Genomic DNA, 21,205 nt, shown 5'->3' on the forward strand with positions numbered 1-21,205 from the left:
TGTTTAAATAGATAGTATAAATATCAAAGGTTGCACATATTGAGGCCCCAATTTGTGGCGTACCATAGGATCCCTACAGTGGGTAAACATGCCATTCAGCCCAACAAGCCCATACCAACTCTCCAAAGAGCATTCCACCCAGACTCACCCCCTACCCTATCACTAAAACCCTGCATTCCACATAGCTAACCCACACATCCCTGGACACTATGGGAAATTTAGCATAGCCAATCCACCTAACCTGTACATCTTTGGACTGTCGGAGGAAACCCAGTAAGGCACAGGGAGGACATGCAAACTTCACATAGACAATTACCCAAGGCTGTGAGGTAGCATTGCTAACTATTGAGCCATCGTGCCACCCCAAATGTAGCCATTAGTTACGTCCTTTCTGCCCATCAGAGAATCTACCCATTATTCATACTTGATATCTTGCTGCAGCCAATTTCTTAACTGGGTCAACTTAACTGCCTTCAATTTCATGAACCTCAATTTTAATTAACAGTCTGTTATGAGACTTTATCAGATGCCTTCTGGAAGTTCATTTAAGTAGCATTCATAGAGATTACTCTGACCACTCCTTTAATCTCTTCAGCAAAAAAAAATTGAGGGTTTTCAGGCATGACCTTCATTTACAATCTCTGATCAGCTGCAATATTTCAGGGGGTTCAGACACTTTCCCCTTAAGTTCCTCGGCTTGATATTGGTTTCTGCAATGTTAACCAAAGGAATGCTGGGATTCTCCATTGTTGGTGCCCCTGAACTTGGGAGGAAGGATTGGAACCAGCTTGATCCCATTCCTGTTATGAAACACTGGGATAAATTGTTTTATAATGTATTCATGGGATTTGGGCATCACTAGCTGGACCAACGTTTATTATCCATCCCTAGCTGCCCTTGAGAAGGTGACAGTGAGCTGCCTTCTTAAATCGCTGCAGTCCACTTGCTGTAGTTCTACCCACAATGCTGTTAGAGCAAGAGTTTCAGGATCTTGACCAAGTGACAGGAATGGTGAGTATTTCCAAGTCAGGATGGTGAACAGAACAACTTAAACAGGAAATACCTGAAGCACATAGCAGGTTAATCAACATTGTTCCATCCATTTTCCGTAGGAATGGTGAGTATTTCCAAGTCAGGATGGTGAACATACCAACTTGAACAGGAAATACGTGAAGCACATAGCAGTTAATCAACGTTGTTCCATCCATTTTCTCCACAGATGCTAAGTGACTTTGCTATGTACTGTATTTCCAACATGTTTACTGGTAAACAACATTTTTGTGCTGTTGTAAAACATACTTTAATACTTACACATGCACACTAAACCAATTTTAGTTGAATTTGAATTAGCTTATTGTCACATATATTCATGTGAATACAGTGAAAAGTTTACAAATAGCCACTTACGGCACCATCTTAGGTATACAGGTACAGATTCTTGAGTACAAATTCTTAGGAAAAAGTGTAGAAAAAAGTAAAGAAATAAAAAGTCCAGCATTACAGAAATTCAAAAGTTCAAAATGATGGTAATAAATTAGAAAAATGAAGAAATAAAAAGTTCAGAATGACAGTGCTTCTATCATAATATAATAAAGGAAAAAAGAAGTTTTTAAAAAACTGAATATAAGACAATGTCTACTTAGTCCATTTCACAGCTCTGGGCTTGAGGACCTGACCTTCCTGTTGGAATCTGACCCATCACGATGCTGAAGAAAACGCCGAATTGTGTCACAACTAAAAATGCCACAAGGTGACCCAGACTGATGCTGAAAAGAAGAACCACCGATGCCGCCGAAAGGACACCCAGGTCGCCGATGAAGTTGCCTCAAGAAATCCTAGGCTGGACCAGACCAGCTATGCCAATGCGAAGACACTGCAGAAGCCTCAAAGAAATCCCAGGCCATTGGAATCCCAGGCCCAGATCTACCTCGTCTTCAGCCAACTGTTCCAACACAACATAGAACACTTAACAATTAGCTACACCAGTTATGGGACTCTAGGTCATTTTTGTATTGTTAAACAAATTGTAATTATGTTCATTATTTTTATTTCCTGACAAAATACACCCTAAAAGATACAATATGTCTGAATGATAACTCCTAATGTTATTTTTAAGGCAAATCTAATCACAATTTGCTTTATATCGTTAAGATTGACTTACATTATACTAGTTTTGTTCCACTGAAGTTTTTTTCATCTATGGACAAGGGTAACAAATAGATCAAAGGATTATATTCTGCCTGAAATCTCCATTATCTATCAACAAATTTCCCTTCCTATCCACCTTGTATACAATCCAGGCAGACATTCTCTACATTTTGAACGCCTTAAGTATACCTTTGTGAAACCTTATTTTTCATGAAACAGCTCAAAAGCTTCACTTATATCTGACAGCTGAGGGACAGCACAATGACTTTAAGTTGCCCCCCTCATTCTTTGCTAAGATCTTGCTGTTACCTGGAGACTAAAACTGGATGCACCGTGCCTGTAAACAAGTTTTGGAACCTCATAGTCTGGAGTTCTAAAAAAATTAACTCTCATTTACTAGCCAAAAGAGTGGCACAGCCAGATTTAAATTTAACCTATCACTATCAAAAACTTAAAAAAAATGTTCATTGACTATCTTTGGAGGCATCATGCATTTTAAATCATAGAACAGAGCTTTTTATACAAAAGAAAAATCCACTATTAGGAATTGAACACACTGTCCTTTAAGTATACATTTATTTCTTGCAGAATAAGTCCAAAACAATTCCTATCACCTGAAGATTTGTGTCCAAACTGTTCTTTCTGATTCTGGAAATGTTTATAGAGAGTTCGCCTGGATACTTCTCACTCTCACTAGAGCTGGGCAAATATTCCAACTTTATCTCTTCATAGAGGCAGAGATGTGCATGGTTTTTATATTTTCAATCTGTGTACGTGCTTTTACCCACAAGCTAGTACTATGAAGCAATAAGACTTTCAGCCTATGATTGTGCTTTCTCTCCAAGATCCTGGCAGACTAAACTGGCTATGATAAAAAGGTTGTATGGTGTTGTCCTGAAAGCCAGCCAGATTGCTATGAACAATGATCTGTTTGAGGTTTGGTGGTTGTTTAAAGGCAAGAGGTGGAGGCATGGGGAAGGTTTTGGCGAGGTGCTCATCCTCATTGATAATGTGTTGCAGACTGCAAAGAACAGGGCATAATTTTTCAGCTCCTGGGAAGTACTGGACAATGAAGGGTACCCTGTCTGTTGCAGCTCGTGTGTGTCTCCTGAGGCACGTGGGAACTGGCACGCCAGGACAATACCTTATCATGGTAGACATGCAAGCCGTGTCAGAGTGTCGACACAGATACCACCGTTACGTGATGGGACATCTCCCACCGTTTATGTTGCAGGCACTCATGCGACTCAGCCAATGTTGTGGGCTTTTGCCCGAAACGTCGATTTTACTGCTCCTCGGATGCTGCCTGAACTGCTGTGCTCTTCTAGCACCACTAATCCAGAATGTTGTGCACCTCATACGATGCAGGCAAAGATGCCCAGAGGCATGGTACATTGGCGAGACCGAGCAGAGGCGACGGCAACAGATGAAAGGACACCGCACAACAATCAACACACAGGAGTGTTCTCTCTCAGTCGGAGAACACTTCAGCAGTCCGGGACACTTGACCTCGGACCTTCAGGTGACCGTCCTCCAAGGTGGACTTCAGGACAGGCAACAACGCAAAGTTGCTGAGTAGAGACTGATAGCCAAGTTCGGTACCCAAGTTCGATTGGCATCAACCGGGACCTTGGGTTCATGTCATGCATGACTCCACTGCACGACACACACAGACACACCGACAGACGCACACTCACAGAACAAGCACTCCTACAGACACACACACACACACTCCTACAGACCCATACACTCATGCAGACCCTCTCTCATATGCTCACACATATACTCCCACCCTCTCAGACTTCTACCTCTTTACACTCATACACATACACTCTCACAGACACTCATAATCCACCCCCCCCCCACATACGTAAGTTTGTGGGGTGAATTTGTACTTGCAGAATTACATTTTATTTTGCTCAAAAGCTGCATGAATCCATGTAAGATTCTGTAAATCCCTATTTTAGATTAGAATCAGTCTGAATATTGTGGCACAGACCGTCTCACACAGGGCACCTCACACCATAAATGCATTATCTGGGCCAATATGACATCAATTGTTAAAGTTCATTTAAGAATGCAACTTTAAAAAAGTTCTGCGATTTATTTATGAAAGAACTGAAACCAATGTTTGTTCTAAAAGATGTTCTAAAATCCAAGCGTTTTTCCAATATATAACTTCAGTTACATCACATTGTAATCTTTTGCTATAAATTCTGTGTTTTACAATCTTATACTCCGCAACCACCTGATGAAGGAGTAATGATCCCAAAGTTTGTGCTTCCAAATAAGTCTGTTGGTCAATAACCTGGTGTTGTGTGATTTTTAACTTTGTACACCACAGTCCAACACTGGTATCTTCAAATCCTGGCTATGAAATACAGTGATGCTTTCTGGAAGCTTGTAACCCAGTTCTGTCATTGTTTCCTCTCTTTTCATTTCAATTCTGAAGAAGGGTCAGCAGACCCAAAACATTAACTCTGATTTCTCTTTGCAGATACTGCCAAACCTGCTGTGCTTTTCCAGCAATTTCTATTTATGATCATTTCGGATGGGTTGGATTTAATGAATAGGGTAACTCCAGCATTTTGCTGTTATTGGGGGAAAGTATGCTAATTAGCATAATCATATACCGTTCCGACGTTGCTCAAACCTTCTTTGCTGATTTTGCTCAAGGCGAGAAATCGATGAGAATGGAAACGACCATCTGTTATAATGAAACAGACAAACAAATGACCTGTCACTATCATTCAGTTGTCACAACTGTAAAAGGACTGCTACATCCTCCACTTATATACTGTTACCCTCTCACTCAAACAATGTGGCATTCTGAAGACCTGCTTACTAGGCTACCAACGGAGGACGTTAGTTTCTCTTCAGTGTAAACCGCCTAGGGGAAAGTCCCCGGACCCATGGCAGAGAGTGTCCCGCTTTGAAGCGGTTACCCTTCTGTAACCACCGCATTGAAAGCGCTAAGATGTTTTCCACGACGGAGCGCGCGGCCGCAGTTGGGGCATCCGTCTCAGTCGGAAGTGACGCAGGTAATGTACAGGGTACATCAACAGCACGGGGCTCATTCTCAGAATGTCAGTTTTTTAACGGCCGTCGCCATGGAGACCGTCTCAATGGTCACCAACCGTCAGACGCCCTTCCTGCGCAGTTTTATCTTTCTACTTCAAAAGTTCGAAACAAAGATCTTTTCCCTCCGACGATCTGGCTGTAAGTCAGAGTATGGGTATACGATCGTTTCGAATTAAAAAACGTCAAGAAGCTCGGTCGAGGTCACGTGACGCGGGGAGCGCATGCGCGGCGCGGAGCCAGGCCCATTCCGGAGTTTGTTTGGAGAGTTTACCGGGCGGTCGCCAGCACAATGCTGGGGCTCGGCCAGTGTCCCAAGGCCCGGCTCTCCGTCTACGTAGAGGACTATTTAGAGAGTGTAGAAGCATTGCCGTTGGAGCTGCAGCGGAGCGTCTCCCGACTGAGGGAGATCGATACCCGGTACCGAGGTAAGACAGGGAGGAGGAGGAGAGGGCCTGGCTGGCTGGCTGAGTGCACAGGGAGCTGCTGCTGCTGCCGCTGCGGCCGGCAGGCCAGGAGGGAGGGAGGGAGAAAGAGCCAGATGCTTCGGACACATGGCTTCGATTTTTTACATCGTCTTCCCACTTGCCCCTACATTCTCCACCGCGCCCTATTCTTTCACTCGCTCCCCTCCGCCACCCACCCCCCTACCCTCCGCGACCCTCCCGCCCACTCCTCTGCCACCCTCCACTCCGCCACTCTGCCACCCACCCTCCCCTCTGCCACCCTTCCACCCCCCCACCCACCCACCTCCCCTCTGCCACCCCCCACCCTCCCCTCACCCTCCCCTCTGCCACCCTTCCACCCCCCCACCCACCCACCCTCCCCTCTGCCACCACCCACCCTCCCCTCTGCCACCCCCCACCCTCCCCTCTGCCACCCCCCCACCCTCCCCTCTGCCACCCTTCCACCCTCCCCTCTGCCACCTTTCCACCCCCCCACCCACCCACCCTCCCCTCTGCCACCCACCCTCCCCTCTGCCACCCCCACCCTCCCCTCTGCCACCCCCCCACCCTCCCCTCTGCCACCCCCCCACCCTCCCCTCTGCCACCTTTCCACCCCCCCACCCACCCACCCTCCCCTCTGCCACCTTTCCACCCCCGCACCCACCCACCCTCCCCTCTGCCACCCTTCCACCCTCCCCTCTGCCACCCTTCCACCCTCCCCTCTGCCACCCTTCCACCCCCCCACCCACCCCTCTGCCACCCCCCCACCCACCCACCCTCCCCTCTGCCACCCTTCCACCCCCCCACCCTCCCCTCTGCCACCCCCCCACCCACCCACCCTCCCCTCTGCCACCCATCCACCCCCCCACCCACCCACCCTCCCCTCTGCCACCCTTCCACCCCCCCACCCACCCACCCTCCCCTCTGCCACCCTTCCACCCCCCCACCCTCCCCTCTGCCACCCTTCCACCCCCCCACCCTCCCCTCTGCCACCCTTCCACCCACCCTCCCCTCTGCCACCCTTCCACCCCCCCACCCACCCTCCCCTCTGCCACCCTTCCACCCCCCCACCCACCCTCCCCTCTGCCACCCTTCCACCCCCCCACCCACCCTCCCCTCTGCCACCCTTCCCTCTGCCACCCTCCTACCCTCCCCTCTGCCACCCTCCTTCCCCTCTGTTGTGCACCTTCTTTGCAGCCGTAACTTTGTATTCTTTGCTCTGTTCTATCTTGGTTTGATATGATCTGCCTATACTACATGTAAAACAAAACATTTCAGTGTGCATGTGAGAATAAATCAAATCAAATTCTATCAAATTGCCCCTCAGTTTTCTCTCTTCCTCAATGAAGAATTCCAGCCTGGTTAAAATTTTCTGATTGGTTTCTCTTCAGTATTATTCTAGTAAATCTTCCTCTGTGCATGTATCTTGTGTATTTGATCGAAATTTTGAATTTGGTTGGTGTTAATATTGTTGCAATTGTGCCAACTCAAAATAAATATAAAGGTAAGTAGGTTACAGCAGTGGGGCCAACTAATATTAACATTGCATATAAAAATTCTTTGTCTACTCCTGTGACTCTAGAATTGTCTGCTGGTCAAATGTATTAAAGCACAGAATGCTGATGAATGTTAAAATAACACCATGCTAATTGCTCCTTAATTTGTAAACTTAGATGTCATTTTCGTTTTTCAGAAGTTTTAAAGGAACTTGATGATGCTTATGAAAAGTATAAGCAAGAACCAGACATTATTCAAAGAAAACGGCTGCTTCATCAACTCCAGCGAGCATTAATTAACTCCCAAGAACTGGGAGATGAGAAGATTCAGATTGTTTCTCACATGAGTGAGCAAGTGGAGAACTGTGCAAGGGAGATGGATAGTCACTCAGAATGTTTTGAGGACCAAAATGAACATGAAAGCCCTATTGAGAAGATAAAAATGGAAGTGTCACAAACTGAAAGACCTTCCCGAAGGCTGCGTAGACAAAAAAACAGTGAAAACCGTGACTTGTGTCAAGTTGGTAATGAAACTGAAGAGGTAGAGGAGCCTCCTAAAGAAAAAAGATCAAAATCCGCAAAAAAGAAGCGCTCAAAAGCTAGACCAGAAAGGGAAATCTCCCCCATTGATTTTGCTATTGATCCAAATGAACCAACTTACTGTCTGTGCAACCAAGTGTCTTATGGTGAAATGATAGGATGTGATAATGACGAATGCCCAATTGAGTGGTTTCACTTTTCTTGTGTAGCCTTAACATACAAGCCAAAAGGCAAATGGTATTGTCCTAAATGCAGAGGTGATACTGAAAAGACTATGGACAAATGCATAGAAAAATCAAAAAAAGATAGGAAGTTAAGGTAGTGACTACCAAAAATATTACAAGGTTTTCAAACTTTTGCCATCATGTATATTAGCTTAAAATGTATGTGTAACTATGCAATCATTTTTATGATAGTATTAAACATTGCTGAATTTTGATTAATGTATATTGACTCATGTACCCAAATGATACGTGTGAAGACGTGCTTATTTAAGCAGTTTTAAAATGAGCTCAAGCTAGCTGAATACATATCTTTCCCCATCTATGGATTTAACATCTCTGAAGGGTGTAACACTTAAGGGCAGTATAGTCATCATTTTGAGAGACTGGATTGAGTTTAGTGCAATGGTGTAAGTTGGTCAGATTTAATTTGTGTAGCTTTTCATGTTTCATCCAACACAAATTAGTACTTACAATAGCACACAGTGTTCTATCTTAGAGGTTTTGGAGTCAGACTTAGTAGTTAAAATTTAGCTTATGGTTCTTTTAGGTAGCTTTGACATAAAGCTGCTTTGTTTTTGTGCAAGTGCAGTCCTGATATTCTGAGAGAAGCAATATATTCTGCATCCTGAACCATATTTATGCCACCAGCATGAGAATGTCAAGTGTAGGGCACTGAATTGAGGTTCAGTTTTGATTACCATTCATGTTCTCACTTGATCTCTTCATCTATCTCCATGATATACATAAGCAAAGTTCCCATGTATCCTGAAACTCCTAGAAAATTAATTAAATTTCCTAGAAGAATAAACAGAATCCTTCAGTTGTTGTAGTGCTTCAGCCTATTGTGTCTTCAGCTCTGACTGAGCAGTGACTCTGTTTAAGACTCTGATGTCATTTGGAATGTCTTAATTAAACTGGCATTCACCATGCTTCCAAGCATTTCAGACCTTAACTAATCACTGTGGGACCAAGTTGTTTTTCTTACGTCGGGTTTGCTTATTCTGCAAATAATCTGCATGTGTACCCTGTTGTGGAATAGAACAGTTACTCCCCATTTACTGTCTACCCCTTGTTGTAACGAAAACTTCTATCAAATCTCCACAAACTGTCTTCATAACTGAAGTTTCTCATAAACCATCTTCTAGATACTAAATGATATTTTAGAATCCATCCTAAACTGTAGTACCCAGAACTGTACTCTGTACTCTAGTTTCAGCATAGCTTTATTGTGTCACCTCTCACTTTCCTCATTGAATTTCAGTCAACTGTCCTTACAGAATTTTGAAACATTGCAAACTTGGAATTGATCCATCCTCACCAAGGTCAGGATCTTCAATATAAAGCAAGGATCCCCATACCAACCCCTAGTTATCAATTTGGTAAATCTTTGCTAGACTCCCTCTATAGCAAGAACATCCTTTCTCAAAGAGACCAAAACTGGACACAATATCCCAAGTTGGCCTCACCAATGCTCTGTATAATCGTAGCAAAACATCTTTGTTCTTGTACTTGAATCCTATTATTGTGAAGGCCAATGTGTACAGTTTGCTTTCCTTAATAATCTGCCTTCCTTTTTATTTGCTTCCACTGGATAACCTCACACTTATCCACATTATACTGCATCTGCCATGCATTTGCCCACTCACTCAGCCTGTCCAAATCACCCTGCAACATCCAAGCACACTCTTCCAACCTGCTTTGTTTCATCTGCAAATTTTGAAATATTACTATTAGTTCCCTTATTTAAATCATTAACCTACATTGTGAATAGTTGGGGTGTTAGTACTGGTCCGTGCTGTAGTCACTGCCTGCCATTCAGAAATAAATATGTTTATCCCTATTCTTTGTTTCCTAAAAAATCCTCTATTCCACATTACTGTAGAATATAAGGGCGACTAAGGAAATGAAAATATTTATAGTGGTTTGAAAGCTGTGAAAATAGGTAGTGATGTCAGTTTTTTTTTGTTTAAAAACAAATGCAAAATATAGCTTTACAATAGACAAAATCTCGGGGTCTGCAAGAGTTTTTAAGTTGCTTGTTCCAAAATTGATTTTCAGAATGCTGCTAATTCTCCATTAAGCAACTTTGTTTTGATTCCTTGTACAATACTTTTTATTGTGCACATAGAACAATGGCATTAATTACTGTTTTAATATAAGATGTCAAGAGAATGGAGGTTATTATTTCAATGTGTATAATAAGACATTGAAAAATAATTATTCACGGAGAACAGGGGTCACTGTATCGGGAAAGTATACTGTCTGAATGAACCACCAGTTTACTGCTGATTTTGAACCACTCAGGAAGATGTGCTAATCCATTCAAGTTGAATGTTAAATATCAGCTAATGTATTAACTCTGATTTTATTTGGAAGTTCCAAATAATATAAGCATGTTGATATTAATTTATAATCTGGCAATTGAAAGGGGTCTGTACTTCAGTCGAACTACTGTGATGCAGCATAAGTGAAAACTTCAATCGTGATCAGAAAATGGCACCGGACCCTATCGGCCTAATGTATTCAGCTGACACAGCTCAACCAGTGGTTAAAATATTTGTATTCATGCTTGAGGAAGACCATAATCATTGTTAGAATTGTCATCTTCCTCGCTGCTAGATTCTTCTCCAAACATGTTTCCTCCTGTGGAACTTAATTCCAATTTGTTCTTTGATGTCAGCTTTAAGACGATGAGGACAGGGCTGTTGCTTATGCCAAGAAGAATGAGGTTGCTCTCAAGTGCTAAAGTCATGCTCTGAATAACACTGTCTGGTGTAAAAACGGACAGTACTGTACCACTATCAAGGTCCCAAATACTCACGTCACCTGAGACAGGAAAGTAAGATAAGAGTTAGTGTATTTTAATACATTTAAACAAACATTTATAGTACTGTACTTTCAAGCTCAAACTGTTATACACTGGCTTTCTAATCAATTCAAGTCTGTGATTCCTCTTCTCTCTTTCCCACTCCTTAAATATGACACAGAAAAAAGCAGAAAACAGACTAAAGTATTCATGGGATGAGGCTTTTTGGAATACGAAAATAATTTTTCCTGCATCATTTAATGGGAGAATGAGAAATGCAATTGTATTTTATTCTCATCTCTCTTCATTTAGGGACGTAATCTCACTATACACTTTACAGACCACCCAGATCCAACAGCTATCTGCCAATACAGATCTTTAGTAGTTAGCACGTTTGCAGAAGACACCAAAATTGGAGGTGCAGTGCACAGCGAAGACAGGATCTTGATCAGCTGGACCAATGGGTTGAGAAGTGGCAGATGGTGTTTAATTCAGATGAATGTGAGATGATGCATTTTGGGAAAGCAAATCTTAGCAGGACTTATACACTTAATGGTAAGGTCTTAGAGAGTGTTGCTGAACAAAGAGACCTTGGAGCACAGGTTCATAGCTCCTTGAAAGTGGAGTTGCAGGTAGATAGGATAGTGAAGAAGGCGTTTGGTATGCTTTCCTTTATTGGCCAGGGAGTGCAGGAGTTGGGAGGTCATGTTGTGGCTGTATATGACATTGGTTAGGCCACTGTTGGAATACTGCGTGCAATTCTGGTTTCCTTCCTATCAGAAAGATGTTGTGAAACTTGAAAGAGTTCAGAAAAGATTTACAAAGATGTTGCCAGGGTTGGAGGATTTGAGCTATAGGGAGAGGTTGATTAGGCTGGGGCTGTTTTCCCTGGAGCATCAGAGGCTGAGGGCTGACCTGATAGAGGTTTACAAAATCATGAGGGGCAGGGACAGGATAAATAGACAAGGTCTTTCCCTGGGGTCAGGGAGTCCAGAACTAGAGGGCATAGGTTTAGGGTAAGAGGGGAAAGATATAAGAGAGACCTAAGGGGCAACGTTTTCACACAGAGGGTGGTACGTGTATGGAATGAGCTGTCAGAGGAAGTGGTGGAGGCTGGTACAATTGTAACGTTTAAAAGGCATTTGGATGGGTACATGAATAGGAAGGGTTTGGAGCGATATGGGCCTGGTGCTGGCAGGTGGGATTAGATTTGGTTGGGATATCTGGTCGGCATAGATGGGTTGGACCAAAAGGTTTGTTTTGGTGCTGTACATCTCTATGACCTGAGGTGGACAAGAGGTGCCAAATGATATTTCACATTTACTTTGTTCTGAATTAAGGTTTAAAAAAAAACTTCCTGTAACTACAGATCTTCATTTTGCCGTCATCATCGTCGGAAATACTCCTATTCTGTCACCTCTTACTCAATTTAGCCCTTTGTAAGTAGATTAATAATTTATGTTAACCTGGGGTTGTTAAATAGCTTTTACAACTTTAATATGTTCTTATTCTGCTGCAGGCCAATGGGCCTAGATCACTGCCTGATGAAATGTGATCCAACACTTTAGAGTAACTGGTTTCTAGCATGGGCTCTCTCAAATTTTGTAACCAGTCAATGAAGAAAATGGAATGGCTGCAGTAGTGGACCAGTTCTCAACAGATGGGAAACTGCTCCCTTGGACCTATAATTGATCTATCATTCTAAACAATGGATAGTTTGCTTCAGATCAGCATGAGCAATAAGGAAGTAACTTTTGATGGGGAAGGGAAACCTTTGATTCTCAGAAACATAATTACATTGAGTTGCACATACCTGCCAAAACAATTGCTTTCGATCCGCCATCTGTCAAATGTACAGTACTGTTTGTTCTAAAGTGAAGGTTTTCATATCCTGGAATTGTCTTGTGACCTTTTCTGAACGGGTCCCACACCTTCAGTCTTTTTTTAAATGAAAAAAAATTCTATCACTACCAGTTGACTTGGCATACTTTACAATCGGTTTCAGATGTGGAATGTTACAATTGCTGCTCTCAAAGGACTGGTTAGTTCTGTGCCTGAATGAACTGAACTCATGACAAAATAGAGTCAACTTGTTAACCTTAAGTTGGTGATATCCCTGGAAGCAGAAATACAATGCATGAGGTTTTTATGTTGGAGTCAGTAGGTCTGGAAGTGATGCTGGCTACCTGATGTTTTGCTCGTGCATGTTTGGAATATTGCAGGCAATGGGGACCGCATGGACTGCATTCATCCAGGCAAAGGGATTGTACACCATTACACTCCCAACTTGTGCCATTGTAAATGGAAAGGCTTTAGAAAGTAAAGTAATATTTTAGTTATTGCAGAATTCCCAGCATCCAAGCTGCGCTTGTAATCACAATATTTATGTGTTTGATCTAGTTTTTTTGGTCAGCAGCAACATCATCTTAATCACCACCACATTGGTGGGGATTTAGTGGCTTGTTCCTGTTGAAGATAAGTGTTTTGTGTGGTAGAAAGAATAATGTCATGATCAAGCCAAATGTCTCGCTCACAGATTTAGCTGTAGTGTGGTAAATATATTTATGTCCCATCAAAATGAAGGCTAAGTGGAAGCATAAGGAAAGGATGGCAGTCTGCACAAATAGTAAAAATATTAAAATGTTCTTCAAACATTTTAACCGTAAATGATTAGTGAAGGGTAGAGTGGGTCCCATAAGAACAAACAGGGTAAGCTGCTCACTGAAACAAAAGGTATGGCAGAGATGATAATAGTATTTTGCTTCTGCCTTTACCGAATTAGAAAATGGTGACAATAGCCTAATTGAAAATATGATTGAGTGTTGAGCAACTGAACAGTATGGTGATAGATTAAAAAATAATGGTGCTAAAATGTCTGCCAGTCACTCCAGGTAGAGCAGTCACCGGGCATGGATGAGATGCATCCTAAATGGTCAAGAGAGGTAAGGGAGCAAATTGCAGACCTGTTGGCAGAAATTTTCCATGTTTGCCTAAACACAGGATTACTCCCGGTGAACTGGAGGATTGCAAATATGACACCATTTAAGATGGAGATGGATGGGTTCTTGATTGACAAAGGGACCTAGGGTTATGGAGAGAAAGTGGGAGAATGGAGTTGAGAAACATCAGCCATGATTGAACGGCAGACCAAATTCGACGGGCTGAATGGCCTGATTTCTGTTCTTACGTCTTATGGTCTTATTATTTAAGAGTGGGACAAAGGATAAACCACAAAACTACAGACCTGTCGGCTTGAAGTCAACAGTGGGAGGTCATAACCCAAGACAAGGTAAATATATATGTGGAGCAAAACAAGTTAATACTAGACACTCAACATGGCTTTGTCAAGGGCAGGTCATGTATGACAAATCTGATAGGTTTTTTGATGAAGTGACACAGGCAGTGGATGAGGGTAGTGCTGTGAATTTGGATATTTGGACTTCCAGAAAGCATTTCATACAGTGCCGCAAGACAGATTGGTTAGCAAATTATAAGTCTTTGTGATTGATGGGTCCTTGGCACAATGGATTAGAAGTTGACTAAAAGATGGAAACAGGGTAGGTACAGATGAGCATTTCTCAAAATGGAGACAAGTTGAAAGTGGTGTTCCCCAAGGATCGATGTTTGGACCCCTGTTTTTCTGATTTATATGAACAATTTGGAGATGGGTGTTGAAGATAAAATCTCTACATTTTCAGATGATACTAAGCTAGGGAGAATCGTGCATTGTGAGGAAATTGCAGTGGTTTTAGAAGGACATTGACAAATTGGCCAAATGGGCAGACACCTGACAGATGAATTTCAATGCAAAAAAAAGAAGGTAATGTGTTTTGATAGAAGAAACATGGAGACAATACAGGCTTAATGATGCAACTTTGAGGGGAGTACAGGAGCAGAAGGACCTTGCAGTTCACGTGCATAATTCTCTGAAGGTGGCTAAGAAAGTTTGGGTTTATACATAGAGGCATAGTATAGAGAAGCAAGGAAGTGGTGCTACAACTGTACAAAGCAATGGTCAGACCACATTTGGAGTTCTGTGTTTAGTTCCAGGCACCTTATTTAAGGAAGGGGATGCTAAAGTCCTGGAGAATTAAAAGGAAATTTTACTATAATGATGGAGAAAGTGAGGATTGCAGATGCTGGAGATCAGAACTGAAAAATGTATTGCTGGAAAAACGCAGCAGGTCAGGCAGCATCCAAGGAGCAGGAGAATCGACATTTCGGGCATAACAATTCAGGCATAACATTGATTCTCCATTCCTGAAGAAGGGCTTATGCCCGAAATGTCGATTCTCCTGCTCCTTGGATGCTGCCTGACCTGCTGAACTTTTCCAGCAACACATTTTTCAGCTCTTTACTATAACGATACCAGGAATGATGGATTTTAGATACAAGGAAAGATCAGCGAAATTGAGCTTATTCCTCTTGGAATAGTGAAGATTAAGAGGTGACCTTATTGAGGTATTTGAAATTATGAACAATTTTGACAGGATAATGAAGAATATTCTGTATCCACTAATTGGTGTGTCAGTAACTAGGGATCACAATTTCAAGATTGTCAGCAAGAGAGCTAGGAATGAGATGAGAAGCCTATTTACTCAGAGTTGTTTGGATTTGGAATGCACTACTTGGGAAAGTAGAAGAGGCAGATTCCAGAGGATGTTTCAAATGAGAATATATATAAGGGCTGGAGAGTGGGACTAGCTGGATTGCTCTTTTGAGAGCTACTACAGACACAATGAGCTGAATAGTCTCCTGTACTGTAAAATTCTATGACACTGAGGGTTGTCAATGTTTATTTCTGGCCTCTAGTGATAGATGTAGGACAAATGTCAGAGGTAGTTTCTTTACTCAGAGAGTTGCAAGGGTATGGAATGCTTTGCCTGCAACAGCAGTAGATTTGCTGACTTTAAGTACATTTAAGTCGTCATTGGACAAGCATATGGATGTACATGGAATGGTGTAGGTTAGATTGGCTTAGGATTGGTATAACAGGTCGGCGCAACATCGAGGGCCGAAGGGCCTGTACTGCGCTGTAATGTTCTATGTTCTAGTTTCTGCTTCATCAGGTTCACACCGAGGTTGGAGAACATGGAAGAAGGTTTATTTTCATCTGAACTAACTACCCACAAACTATGAACAATTAGGAAACACAATTTTATTTCTGCTAAGTTAACCTTAAGCCCTTCTAAGTTTGCTTTTGATATTTTCTTCATTTTTAAAAAATTCAACTTTGTTTACATTATTTTCCTTCACCCTCAGTATAAGCTGGTAACAACAACATATAAAGCAAAGGATGGCTCATTGAGTATGAGAGGCAAAGTTAAAACTTAGCTCAGAACTGGAAATCAAATCTGCAAGACACAGAAACATTAAACAAAATAAAAACAGAGAAAACAATTGCTAAGCAAATTGCAGTTATGTATATTCTACCAAAAACCCTTGACATAATTTGCATTTGTTATATATGCTATATCAAGCTAGTAAATTTTAAAAGTTTTATAAAATAGGAAGACAGATTTTGAAAAAATGTCCTGATAAAAAATAGAGCCAGGTAACCAAGAACATAATAATTAACTGCAGCAGATCAAGCCTGTTTCTCCATTTGGTAAGGTAATCAGAACTGATAGTGTGCTTAATTTCACTTTGTTGCCTCTTGCCCATAACACTAGTTGATCAAAAATGAGTCTATCTCACCCCGAATAAATTTATGCTCAGCATCCAATTACACTTTGTACTGGAGAATTCCAAAGACTCATAATACTGAGAAAGTAATTAGTCTTTAGCTCTGTCCCTTATTTAAATCTGTCCCTAGTTCTAGATTCTCCCATGAGCGGAAACATCCTTTCAGCATCTACCCTGCCAAGCCTCCTCAAAATCTTGCATATTTCAGTAAAATCATCTCCTGTTCTTCTAAACTCCAGTAAGTATGGTACTAACCTGCACAACCCTTTCTTCATAAGACATCCTTTGTTTACTAAGCTGATTCTTAGGATGAATATTCTCCAAGCTGCTTTCAATGCAAGTGAATGCTTTCCTTGAGACCAAAAGTATACAATGTACCTCAAGGTGCAGTCTCATCAAAGCACTATACAGTTGTAGTGAGGGTCCCTACTTTATACGCCAACCCCCTTGCAGTAAAGACCAACTTCCATTTTGTTTGTTAATTACTTGCTGTATCTGCATGCAAATGTTTAATGTACATTAAACCTTAATGCTTTAGTACTGGAGCATTTTATAGTCTTCATTTTAAAAATATATATAGTAGAACCTTGATTATCCGAATATCAATTATCCAAATATTGGATTATCCGAAGGAGATGTTGAGGTCCTGATCGAAAGACCGCGTCTTTTGTTTGCAGTGATTAAAAGTGCACTCAATGCTGCCGAGAATAATCCTGGGCTGATGGGAGCATACGCACCATCTCTAAATGACTGACCTCCCGCCCTCTTTCTCTCTCTCCCCTGGAGTTTTACACAGGGTGAACCCTAAATCCCCACTTCCCCAGATAATCTCCCAACATTGTCCTGTACAGAGCAAAGGTGTGTGTGTGTATACGCGCCCCCCCCCCCCCAAAAAAGGCAGCAGCAGTGGCTTTGTTGTAGGTATCCAGTCTGACTGCCATGGAGCGGGGTCGGGGGCACGCGGGTGGGTGTGATGGCGGTGTTGAATGGTGTTGGGGAACAGTGTTTGACAGGGTTGGGGGCGGGGAGTGGTGTTGGTCGGGGTTTGGGAAGGGTGGGAGAGCGGTGTTAGACGGGGTTGTGTGTGGGGGCTCGGGCGCAGTGTGCTGCTGCCTGGTCTGAACAGGGAGACTTTACAGAAAACTCCGAGCCAATGAGGAAAGGCATTGAATTGATTAACTGAATAATCGATTATCCGAATGAAATAGTGCCTGCCCATCTCGTTCAATAATCAAGGTTCCTCTGTATATATATTGCTGTTCTATACTTTCATTTTCCCACATATCCCACCTGACAATTTTGCCCACTCAAGTCACCTGGATCTCTTTGCAGTCTCTTCACAACTTGTATGTCTGCCTTTCTTTGTATCATCAGCAAACTTAACCACAGTACATTCACACCCTTCACCTAAGTCATTAATGCAAATCATAAATAGTTGAGACCCAGCAATGATCTCCATAGCACTCAAGTTTTGGTTTGACAATCTCAAAATGACCTACTTTTCCAGACTTTCTGTTTCATGTTAGTTAGATATTCCCCGACTTTTGCTGATCCATCAACCTCAATGCCACAGAAATTCTTGTGCAGAATCTTCGTAGTATCTTATCAAGCATCTTTTGGAAATACAAAATGGTCTGCACCTACTGGTTTCTCTTTATGCACCCTGCTTGTCAATGCTCAAAGAACATTAGTAGATTTGCCAAATATTACTTCATTTTCTCAAAACAAAGTTGTTTCTGCCTGACTTTATGATTTTAAAAAGGCCTGCAAATATCTAAGTTAGCAACACGACAACTGAATACTCAGTGAATGGCAGGACACTCGGAAGCTTGGAGGAACAGAGGGATCTTGTCCACAAATTGCTAAAAGTGACAGGGCAGGTTAATAAACATACAGGACACTTACTTTTGTCAGTTGAGGAACAGGTTATAAGAGCGGGGCTGGGGGGAGGGGAGTTATTCTGTAACTGCATGGACTTTGATTAGACTACAGCTGGAGTACTGCATGCAGTTATGGTCTCTGCATGATTGCAATGGAGGGGTGCAGAGGAGATTCACCAGGATGTTACCTGGGATGGAGCACTTTAGCTATGAACAAAGGCTGCATAAGCTCAGGTCACCTAATTATTGCCTCTAGTCCTCTAAATCAAGCTCTCTCTCTTGTGCTAATCCTTCATAAAACGAGCACTACACCAAATTCTCTTGCTTACCAAAGTCCCAACAGGTAAGTATTCAGATTTACTGTGGTCTTGAGCTGCACTTTCGGGATAACAGCCATCTAATAAATGTGTTTCTCAAAAACATTTGCAATTTTATTCTGTCACCAATAGAAGGCAGCAAAGGATATTCTAATCCAAAAGATGCAGTGACCTGAATATAATTCAGTAGCATCAATGACAACTTGTTGGGAAAGTGCATGTAGCAATATACTAAGAATATATATGCATCAGAATTTGAGACCAAAAGTAGTTACAAAATTAGACCAATCAAAGCCTTAGATTCTAAGGAGCATGTTAAATGAGGGAACAAAATTAGGGAGTCTGAAGTAATCTTTCCACTTAGACAAAGGACTTTTGTCCCCAACCTCTCTTCCTTGTCCCACTTTGTGCTGCAAGCTGAAAGACATGCTTGCCATGATTGATGAGCATTGCGTTATTCACAATCAGCAAAATGTTTTGAGTTTTCAAAATAGTAATGGAATTACAATACCTGTTTGCTTCCACAACACCAAATACAATTCGGTCAGCATTGCTCGTCATTGCAATACAGCAGACGTTTGGTTCATTTTTTAAACGTTTCTTGATCTGAACACAAGAAAAATGTACTTTTCAAAAACTTAATTTATCTCTACTTATGAATACTTGCATTGTTACCTATGCATCTGTAAGAATGTTAAAAATCACACAACAGGTTATAACTTTGTCCATCCCAGTCATACATCAGCTCCTCCACTTCTGTGAGAATATATTTTCTTATTTGGCTTGTGTATCTGGTTAATTTGTTCTGTTGATATTGATGAGGGGCAACATATTGGCCACCCCCCTTGCTTTTCCTTGTGCAATGAATGGAATATTTTGCATTCAATTGAGACAGCAGAAGAGGCCTTTATTTAATAAAGAACCTCAGATAGTGACAACTTCAGTGAAGTATCAGCGCCAATGATGTGCTCAAATGTCTAGAATGGGGTTTGAAACCAGAAGATCTGACTTTGAGGCAAAAATGGAGACTGCTCTTTTTCCTGAAAATACCCAGCAGATCCAAGGCAGGATCACAATGGCATGGGAAACTGCAAAATCGATGGTTGGGGCTGGTGGAGCCAGGCCAAAATCTTAAGGATGGAGAAAGCTTAGAATTTCAGAAAGGCTTCCCACCATAAATGGGCAGTAAAACAAATTTAGATATTCAAATAATATTTAAGGACCATTTTACAGGACCAATGGCATATTTCCAATGGTAGATTTTGACACCCTCTCCTGCATCTCTACTGGTTGGGCAAAGGCATGCACATGAATGCAGGTGCCCTCCTAGCAGTCAGGATGGGGAAAGACAGTAGTCTTGTATTTAAGAGGAGCTGGAGGCAAGATACCCCAAGCAATTCTCTTAAAATAATTTCCCCATCAATGAAGCTGCCATGATTTTAACTACCTTCTGTTGGCTTCAGGGCCCCACCTTCCCCAGCAGTAGCCACTGTTTCCCATGGTACTGCTGAGACTCATGAGTTGTTAGCCAGTCAGGTTGGTTGGCAGTTCTCTGCAGAGGGACTTGATCCCAAGAGAAGGGCAGTCACCAGTCAACGAAGCCTTAACCAAGAGCTAAATGGCTATGGAGTTGTCAACATTAGCCTGTATGTGTTCACCATTGATCTTTGGGTTCCAGGAAACCCTGCAACCCAAAATGTCCCAACCAACATGGATGATGTTGGCAAGACTAGCATTTGTTTTACATCCCATATTGGCCTTGAACCAAATGACTTGCTAGGCAGAGGGCAGTTAAGAGTTAACTCCATTGTTGTGGATCACATGTTGGACTGACCAGTCAACTTGGGAGTTTTCCTTCTCTAAGGGACATTAGTAAGCCAGATTTTTTAAAATAACAATCAACAATTGTTGTCATGGTTATATTCCAATTCAGCATCTGAATTCAAATTCCACCAGCTATCACAGTGGTATTTGAACCCATGTTACCAGAGCATTAGCCTTTGGATCACTAGTCTGGTGATATTGCCATTATGCCTCTGTCTTCCCATTGCTTTTCATCAGAGTAATTTCATTAAGATTTCTGAATTCTACTTCTAAAATGTGAGACTATTTTCTAAGATGATGACGGTATGTTACATGTTACAACAAACATTAAAGAAATGAATGTGTTTACCTTCCCAGTCTGCAAGTCCCACAATGTGACATAACTAACTTTCTCCATGTCATTATAATTTGACAATGCTAGATAGCTACCACTGTATGTCAATGCAGCAATGTGCAAGAACAGCATGGATGTCCTGTCTTCAAGGGTCTGAATATGAGACTCTGTCTCCAAGCTGAAGACAGCAAGATGATGTGCAAAGTAAGAGCAGACAATTATCTGAAACAGAGATTGCAGTTAAAGTCTGAAATTAATATAACTGTAAAATTCTCCCTCTGTTCCTTGCCTCATGTCTCTTGAAGTTCTTCAAATCCTCAATATCCTTGATTTCTTTCTGCTAAATGCCAATCTGAACTTTAAATAGAGGAATGGTCACATATCTGTCTATCAGAATGTATTTGAGTTCAGCATATTCTTATCTTGT

At 41.9% G+C, this 21,205-nt stretch overlaps 2 protein-coding genes across 2 annotated transcripts; one reads left to right on the forward strand and one right to left on the reverse strand.

Moving 5' to 3' along the window:
• Positions 1–4,983: 4,983 nt before the first annotated feature.
• ing2 (inhibitor of growth family, member 2) lies at positions 4,984–8,155 on the forward strand. The gene is made up of 2 exons (XM_060843208.1): positions 4,984–5,654; positions 7,366–8,155. The coding sequence occupies exons 1-2, from the start codon at positions 5,519–5,521 to the stop codon at positions 8,028–8,030; spliced, it is 801 nt and encodes a 266-aa protein (XP_060699191.1). The 5' UTR covers positions 4,984–5,518; the 3' UTR covers positions 8,031–8,155.
• A 2,292-nt stretch (positions 8,156–10,447) lies between these two features.
• On the reverse strand, positions 10,448–19,205 carry si:ch211-212k18.6 (uncharacterized). The gene is made up of 3 exons (XM_060843222.1): positions 19,132–19,205; positions 12,552–12,676; positions 10,448–10,758 (listed from the first exon to the last, which is right to left on the reverse strand). Exons 1-3 carry the CDS (start codon positions 19,179–19,181, stop codon positions 10,496–10,498), a joined length of 438 nt encoding a protein of 145 aa, XP_060699205.1. The 5' UTR covers positions 19,182–19,205; the 3' UTR covers positions 10,448–10,495.
• Between the last annotated feature and the right edge of the window lie 2,000 nt (positions 19,206–21,205).

The sequence above is a fragment of the Hemiscyllium ocellatum genome, chromosome 2 (assembly GCF_020745735.1).
Source record: "Hemiscyllium ocellatum isolate sHemOce1 chromosome 2, sHemOce1.pat.X.cur, whole genome shotgun sequence".
In the NCBI taxonomy this organism is placed as follows: Eukaryota; Metazoa; Chordata; class Chondrichthyes; order Orectolobiformes; family Hemiscylliidae; genus Hemiscyllium; species Hemiscyllium ocellatum.

Coding starts and splice junctions, on each gene's coding strand:
- si:ch211-212k18.6 (XM_060843222.1), bottom strand. CDS start 19,181: ATGACGAGCAATGCTGACCGAATTGTATTTGGTGTTGTGGAAGCAAAC. Junction 12,677..19,131: donor GGTGTTGTGGAAGCAAACAG/GTATTGTAATTC, acceptor ATTTAAAAAAAG/ACTGAAGGTGTGGGACCCGT. Junction 10,759..12,551: donor GAAAGCAATTGTTTTGGCAG/GTATGTGCAACT, acceptor TTCCTGTCTCAG/GTGACGTGAGTATTTGGGAC.
- ing2 (XM_060843208.1), top strand. CDS start 5,519: ATGCTGGGGCTCGGCCAGTGTCCCAAGGCCCGGCTCTCCGTCTACGTA. Junction 5,655..7,365: donor GATCGATACCCGGTACCGAG/GTAAGACAGGGA, acceptor TTCGTTTTTCAG/AAGTTTTAAAGGAACTTGAT.